This window comes from Grus americana, chromosome 9 (genome assembly GCF_028858705.1).
Source record: "Grus americana isolate bGruAme1 chromosome 9, bGruAme1.mat, whole genome shotgun sequence".
Taxonomy (NCBI): Eukaryota; Metazoa; Chordata; class Aves; order Gruiformes; family Gruidae; genus Grus; species Grus americana.
This window is the reverse complement of record NC_072860.1, coordinates 685,942-693,124: the sequence shown is the minus strand read 5'-3', so window position 1 is coordinate 693,124 and position 7,183 is coordinate 685,942. Positions and strand designations below refer to the sequence as shown.

General features: G+C 55.7%; 1 protein-coding gene across 5 annotated transcripts; it reads left to right on the top strand.

The window, feature by feature from the left end:
- The first annotated feature begins 922 nt into the window (after positions 1-922).
- Positions 923-7,113, top strand: TM4SF19 (transmembrane 4 L six family member 19). 5 transcript variants are annotated; one of them, XR_008578240.1, is made up of 5 exons: positions 923-2,319; positions 4,719-5,091; positions 5,671-5,858; positions 6,164-6,642; positions 6,795-7,113. XR_008578240.1 is itself a non-coding variant. In XM_054834946.1 (5 exons), exons 1-5 carry the CDS (start codon positions 2,210-2,212, stop codon positions 6,348-6,350), a joined length of 720 nt encoding a protein of 239 aa, XP_054690921.1. In that variant the 5' UTR covers positions 923-2,209; the 3' UTR covers positions 6,351-7,113. The 5 variants fall into 5 exon arrangements, 4 of the variants coding, with proteins under 4 accessions (XP_054690921.1, XP_054690920.1, XP_054690919.1 ...); XM_054834946.1 differs by having other exon boundaries at positions 4,719-4,902; positions 5,014-5,091; positions 5,698-5,858; positions 6,164-7,113; XM_054834945.1 differs by having other exon boundaries at positions 4,719-4,902; positions 5,014-5,091; positions 6,164-7,113.
- Positions 7,114-7,183: the final 70 nt, after the last annotated feature.

Genomic DNA, 7,183 nt, shown 5'->3' with positions numbered 1-7,183 from the left:
TCCATCTCGTCCATTCAAACTCAACTCAGCCTCTTTGATTCTCCTTGAAGCCAAAGCACTCTTGAAACCCAACCTGCCGTGCAATTTCCACAGCCGCAGAGGGCTTTGGGGAAGCGAAGAGCAGGGGAGCGTGGTTAAAGAGCCGATGTGGTGGTTATAAAGAGCTCACGTGACCTTGAAGTTCCAAAAGAGCCATTGCCCAACGGGACCTGCCAACAGTGGACTGGAGAGGCAGAGCCCTCTTAAGTGTGACAGAGTAAGGGGACACGAAACACGGCTGGCGCCTCTTCGCTGGGATCTGGTGTTGGAGTAGCAGGAGGACCTCGCCAAGCCAGAATCGCTTTGCCTTGGGACCACGTGTGGCAGCACCATGGCTGGGTGACTTGGCAGCAAGTTAGTTGCCCGTAATTGCCGTGCTGATGCTTTCATAACTAAGTTCCCGTGCGAGAAAGGGGGGCATGCAGCCACTCACAGTGCTTGAGAAGCCGTGCCTAAAATTAGCCTTATATTCTTACTGTTACAGACTTGGGCTGGAGCGGGTGTAAGAGGAGGATCAGCGATCCTGGGGAGAAGATTCACCCTGACGCTTCATGCTGAATGGCATGAGGTTTTCTGTGGGAGATGATTTACCAGGTCATCCAGTGTGGCAATGCAGGAAAATCAGATTGCTGTGACGTAGAAGAGGGCACAAGATGAGGTTGCAACACATGCTCTTCCAGCAGAGTGAAAAAAGCTTCCTCTCTTTCTAAATAAAAAAAAAAAAAAAAAAAAAAAAGGAAGGAAAAATGTAGGGCATTTAGTTTGCTGTCCTACATGTTTCGCCTTTGTCGCTGTCTGCTTTTTAGAGACCAATTCGTCTTATTTAAGTATAAAACAGGGATTTACATGCTGGTGCAAACTCTGGAACTACCATTATTCAGATAATCTGCTCCTCAGCTTATTTTTCCTAGAAAAACAGACTTGGCTGATGTAACCCTGCCTCACCCATTCATCTTTTTCCATGTGACACTCAAGGGCTCCAATTCCGTTTTCTACTTTTTCCAACAAACAGTGGCACACTGCACTTAGACCAGGTTTTATATTCTCAACAGTCCCGTACTCGTCGATTTGAAAGCAGGAAAAGCCCCTTTGAAACGTGTTGGCAAATGCTACTTGTGTGCGTTTACCCTGGGTAGAGCAAGTTGGGTTACAAACCGAACGTTAGCACTCTAGTGGCTTCTTTTATTTATGTATCGGAGCAAGGCTGTATGGGGGCTATAGGACAGCTGCACTTAGGCATCGTCTCCTGTGGCTGTTGCAGACAGGGAAGCCCACGTCCCAAGCAGCTGATGTGCCTCAGGTCCTCATGATGAATGCACGAGGTTTTTGCCATTTTTTGTCCTACGGCTTCCCTGTCTCCTATGCTCAGACATGGAGGTCGTGTTCTCCTGGCCTGCTCCCATCTTGGAGCTGCTACAATCAGACCTACTCTGTGGGGACAGAAGAGGAGCTTCCCCATTGCACGTTAACTGCCAGTCATGGGTACTCTGGAAAGGACTTTAAAATGCTGGTGCCTGATGACTTGCAGTAATTAAGAAATCCAGAAATAACCTTTCTGTCTCAATGTTATCACCAAGGTGTGAGATATATAGGTAATATGCTCAACACCTGGAGGAAAAACTGGGCCATCTGCAAGGAAGCAAAGGGCAGGAGATAGGAACCAGTTAAGACACAAGAATATTTATTTAGAAGCTTTTATTAAAATATTAGCATGCTCCCTCCTGTGGGTAAAAATGAGAAGAGGCAAAACTGGACTGTTCAGCATCAAAAGCTCTTGCACAACAAGGGAACAAAGTGAAACATGATGGAAGAAGCCCTTGGTGGACGATGTGGACTCATGGTGACACGAACGACAGTGTTTGCGCTGCAGAGAAGAGAGGAAAATGTTCTCCGTACAATCATTGCAGGTTGTTCCAGGAGAAATGGTGTTTGCTACTTGGGCAACGGTCAAGGCATTTAGGGCAGACGTGGTAGAAGCCTTAAAATCTGAAGCTGTGCATGTTTTGGTGGACTCGTGGCCTCTGCCAGTGAAAGGGGGCGTAATCGAACAGGCGGACCAGCCGCGGCGCTGGAAGAAGCTGCCTTTTTAGGCAAAAGAGTCATCCTTCTGAGCTGCTGGTTGTGTGGGAGAGGGAAGGATCATGACTGATGTGGTGGGTGGAGGAGGAGGATGTGGAGCACAAGCTGGCACGTTATAAATAGTCAGCCATGGGTGATGCCTCCAGGACAGGGCTCATCTGAGGAGTGGACACTGCTGGCTCCACGTGGCATTGCTCCCAGGTAAGATGGGAAGGTGGGAGGACCAGTTCCCTGGGCTTTGCTTAAATCTCCTTGCTTTTGGCCGTGGAGACATGTTGGCAGGAAGGGAGTCTTCCTTTCGAGTGTCCTGACAGAGACCGGTTCAGCTGCATTTTCGCTTTGCCTGCCCTTACAGAGGGGTTTGTTGGCTGAGGTAGAAGAAAGCAGCTAACACAAACTTGCTTCTTGCTCAAGGGGAGCATTGGGGGGCCAGCAAGCTGTGGAGAGCTTCCTGGGGGAAGGAAGGAGACCACCTGCCTTCACCAGGGAGAGGGCAGCAGTGTGGAGGGAAGGAGAGTCCTTGGAGGGGTTAAGGGACAACCTGCAGAAGACCACAAAAGCCTCTGGCTGGTGAGAGCAGCCCACGCTGTGAGCTCCAGAGGAGCAAGAGCTATTCTGGAAGGTCCATCAAAGTGGGGAGGTGGGACTCAGCACTGGATGCTCGTGGCTCTGGGGGGACAACCACGTACAATTCCTGGACTGCAGGTGGGACGACAGTGAGGGCGAGAGGGCCTAAATTCCTTATAACCAAGGCAGGAAGGATAGAAAGCAGAGGGGCAATGAAGCTCCAGGCTGGGTGGAACCTGGTGGTCCACCTTGGGCTTCTTGGCTTGCATCCTCTCCACGCAGCCCTGTTCCCGCACGTTCAGCCCTCCCTGGCCCCCAGCAGCCTGCTGGGGCTGGTGTGGCTGGTCTTTAGCAGGTCGCAGCGACGCGAAGCCCCGTTGGGCTGGTGCCCCCCGGCCTCTCGGGCCATGCGGGGGCTGGACGGCAGCCTGAGCTGCTCCTCCCAGTCGCTGATGCTGCGTGTGACGGGGAATGAGACAGCTCTTCCTATGGAAACAATCAGATGGTGCCTGCTCGCTTCTGCTTCTGCAAAGCCAGAGCGAGCCTGAAATAAATTAGCCAGCGTGGGAAGAAGCTCGATTCAGGGAGCTTGTGCAAAATGGGCTGCAAGCCACCAGGAAAGGGGAAAATGCATGAAACCAACCTGAAGCAAAAATGAACACAGGGCAGAAGAAACCTGGGAAGCCGGGACAACAGCAAACCAGGTTGTTTTCAGCGGTCGCAGAGCGACCAATGGACATCCCCTGTCTTGCAGGTCCAGAAGAGGCAGAACTAGTTTTTGACAAGGTATCACCTGGAGATGGGCAGGCGCTTTCTAGGTGAACTGATACCTTAATAAAATGCCAGCAGAGCTGGGTGGTTCGCCCAAGGATAGGCGATAACCTTTTCTTAACTCTAATTGGTTTCAGCATATTCAGACCTACGGTAGGAGTAGGGCGCAATGGGGATGGAGTTGCTGTTGGATTTCATCGGAGACCGATGTGCTTTCACACATCCTTGTCCAAGAATTTTGCCCCTTTCCTGGCTCCCCCCTGCTCGTTGTAAGCACTCAAAGTCAAACCGAGCTGCGGTGGTTGGTCTCCTTCCTGCAGTAACGTTTTGGAGGAGCCAACCTTGCGGGGTGCAGAGGTTTCAAGGGCAGCTCGATGCAGGACCTGCTATCATCTTAAACTCCCTTGTCCATTTGGCAAAGAAATATTAGCAGGTCTGAAGTTGGGCGTCTCCTTCTATGATAAAATAGCTCAACCTGTGTCCAGGTCTGGGCTCCCCAGTTCTGGACAGACAGGGAACTGCTGGGGAGAGTCCAGCCGGAGGGCTGCGAGGATGAGGAGGGGTCTGGAGCATCTCTGGTATGAGGAAAGGCTGAGAGAGCTGGGGCTGGTTAGCCTGGAGAAGACTGAGAGGGGGTCTGATCAACGCTTATCAATATCTAAAGGGTGGGTGTCAAGAGGAAGGGGCCAGACTCTTCCCAGTGGTGCCCAGTGACAGGACAAGGGGCAACGGGCACAAACTGGAACACGGGAAGTTCCACCTGAACATGAGGAAAAACTTCTTCCCTCTGCGGGTGACCGAGCCCTGGGACAGGCTGCCCAGAGAGGCTGTGGAGTCTCCTTCTCTGGAGAGATTCCAAACCCACCTGGATGTGATCCTGTGCAACCTGCTCTGGGTGATCCTGCTCTAGCAGGGGGTTGGATGAGATGATCTCCAGAGGTCCCTGCCAGCCCCCACCAGTCTGTGGTTCTGTGATCCTGTAACCTGAAGAAAACTGTTTGGCAGCAGTAGATCAGTATTAATATTGAATTTATTTTTAGTATTTAATTAATTAGATGGTGTGGGGAAAATAGGATTTCTATTGGAAATTGCTCTCGAGTAAGGGCAGTGCCAGTGGGGTAGGCTGGGACCCGACAGCACGAACCAGCAAACCCCCATCTGCCCCTGGCTGTGAGATTGGCTCGGGGTGGGGGAGGCGCGGGGCATCACGGGGCCGAAGGCAGCCCCTTCCTCTCCTCCTCTTCCTCCCCATCCCTGTACAGGGTGGCCATGTGTGTGGGGAAGTGCAGCCGGATCGTGGGTCCCTGCCTGCTGGTGCTGGGCACGCTGTCCATGGCAGCCAACATCCTCCTGCTCTTCCCCGGCGGGGCATCCAAGTACCTGGTGGAGGGGCACATCAGCAAGGATGCCAAGGCCATGCCGGGCATCTGGGGAGGCGGCATCACCGTGAGTATCGCGGTTTCCACCGTGTCCTTCCTTGCGTCTCTGTGGAGCAGGGAGGAAGGGATGGAGCAAGTGGCTCCCCTTCATCACCCATCCGCTTTTCCCTTCCCACAGGTGCTGCTGGCAGCGACACACATCACAGCGGTGGGGTGGCGATGCGCCGGCTGCTCTGACTGTGGCACCCGTCGCAACGTAAGGCAGCGCCGGGACCCCCGTGCCAAAGCGGTCCCCAGCAGCACGTGGTGGGATGTGGTGGGGTGCCACCTCTCCCATGGCCCTGCAGTGGGACATGGCACGGATCCCCCTTCCCCTGGTCCTGTGGTGGGACGTGACAGGGTGCCCCCTCTCCCGTCCTGGGTCATGGCAGGGTGCCCCCTCTCCCGTGGCCCCATGGTGGGATGTGGCACGGATCCCTCTCTCCCGTGGCGGGATGTGGCACGGATCCCTCTCTCCCGTGGCCCTGCAGTGGGATGCTGCACGGTGCCACCTGCCCTGAGGACAGGGCGTCCCATGTGCTGGCACGGGCTCTGCCCCACCGGGCTCCGTGCAGCAGCTCCCTGCCCGTCCCCGCTCCCTGCCCGCTTCTGCCCAGCTCAAGACAACCCAGTGACGGCTCCATCCTCAGCCTTGGCTCCCCAGGGCTGGAGCCCCTTGGGGTTAAGGGGAGGGGAGTTTTCCCCCTTACCAAACTCTGCCGATAACACGCAGCCACATTTTGGAGCCCGCCTGACCTTTGGTCCCCCCTGCCCCCTCCCCGGGTGCTGCCCACAGGCTTTCATCTCCGCTGTGCTCTCCAAGCTGGCACTCCTGGGCGCCGCAGCCTGCTTCGTCCTCTCCGGGGTGGGTTTGACCAACGGACCCCTCTGCTTCTACAATGCCTCCGAGCACGGTGGCGGTGGGCACGGCATGCTCTGGGGTTACCCCTTCCTGGACACCGGCAGCCAGAAGCCTGATGCCAGGTGAGACAGCGGGGTTGAGTCACTGGTGCCACCTCATCAGCTTATTGCTAATTAAGTCGGTGTTACTTATGGTGGGTGGGTTGGGTGGGCTCGCTGATGGTGATGCAAGACCCTGGTAGCTCAAGAGGTCCTCACCTTCCATGGCTTTCTACGTGGTGCTTCCCATACCCATCGCCCTGCTGACCCCGCTCATCCTCGGGATGAAGGACAGGGTGCCTGGGGCACACCTCCACGATGGAAAGCCATGCGATTCCTGACCCGCCGCACAGCAGCACCTTGCATCTCCTCCTCTCTCCATCTCGCAGGGCAGAGAACTACCTGCACGATCATCGCACCTGGAGCATCTGCCTGGAGCCGGTGGGTGTCGTCACCTGGAACATCGTCCTCTTCTCCCTCCTGCTGCTCGTCAGCGCCGCCGAGATGGTGCTGGCCTCCATCCAGATCCTCAATGGCTGCCTTGGGTGCCTCTGCGGCTTTTGCGAGGGGAAATAGGGACCTGCTACGGTGCCAGGAGGCTGGCGCTCAGAGGAGGTGTCATCCCTGGGTGTCCCTCAGCTGGTGGCAAATGCCGTGGCGGGGATATGGCACAAGCTGTGATACTGGCCTGGTGCAAGACAGACAGACTCCCCCATGGGGGACAGACACCGAAGTGAGGTCGGCGTGCAAAGAGCTGCCTCCACGCAGAGCCCTCCGCCCGGGCAGTACTTCTTCCTCCACCCTGGAGCGGATGTCCTTGGGGCTGGCAGCCGGTCGGGATTGGAAACCAGCCCTGTGAGCGATGGAGGTGGGGACCTGGCTCCTGGCATCCCTGCACCGAGCCCAACGACTTCTGCGGGCACTCCCCACCAGCCTCCAGTGCAAAATGTGACACGGCCGGTATTTGTAGAGATAAGAGCTGGAACGTTAACTTATTTTCGTTAATCAATCTGTATTTAGGGCAGCTTGTGGTGGCGTTTGTCTTCTGCGTGGGGCAGGAGGGACGAAGGAGACCGGAGCAGCTGAGCCAGGCTCCGGCAGGGCCTGGGGAACTTGGATGGAGTTGTGCTGAAGGAGGTAGCGCTGGAATTGAGGTATAGTCCCCCAAAGTCCACCCACACACACACACACACACACATGCAGCAAATCAGCAAATGTGAGGAGCAGCCGCTCATCCCCACCGGCCGAGGAACCCATTGCACCATCCGCTGCACTCGCAGGGGTGCCAGCGGCTTCAGCGCGTTCCCCCATCCCCACGTGGGGACACAGGGACTGAGCGTGGGTGCGGGACTGAACCTGCGCGTGCTGGGAGGATGTTTGCCCCCCAAACTGGCAAGGTTCAGAGGAAA

What these genes read in the sequence shown, in the direction of transcription:
- TM4SF19 (XM_054834942.1), top strand. Translation starts at nt 2,210, where the DNA reads ATGTGGAGCACAAGCTGGCACGTTATAAATAGTCAGCCATGGGTGATG. An exon ending in CCACGTGGCATTGCTCCCAG is followed by an intron (nt 2,320 to 4,718) that starts GTAAGATGGGAA and finishes ATCCCTGTACAG; the next exon opens with GGTGGCCATGTGTGTGGGGA. An exon ending in ACTGTGGCACCCGTCGCAAC is followed by an intron (nt 5,092 to 5,670) that starts GTAAGGCAGCGC and finishes TGCTGCCCACAG; the next exon opens with GCTTTCATCTCCGCTGTGCT.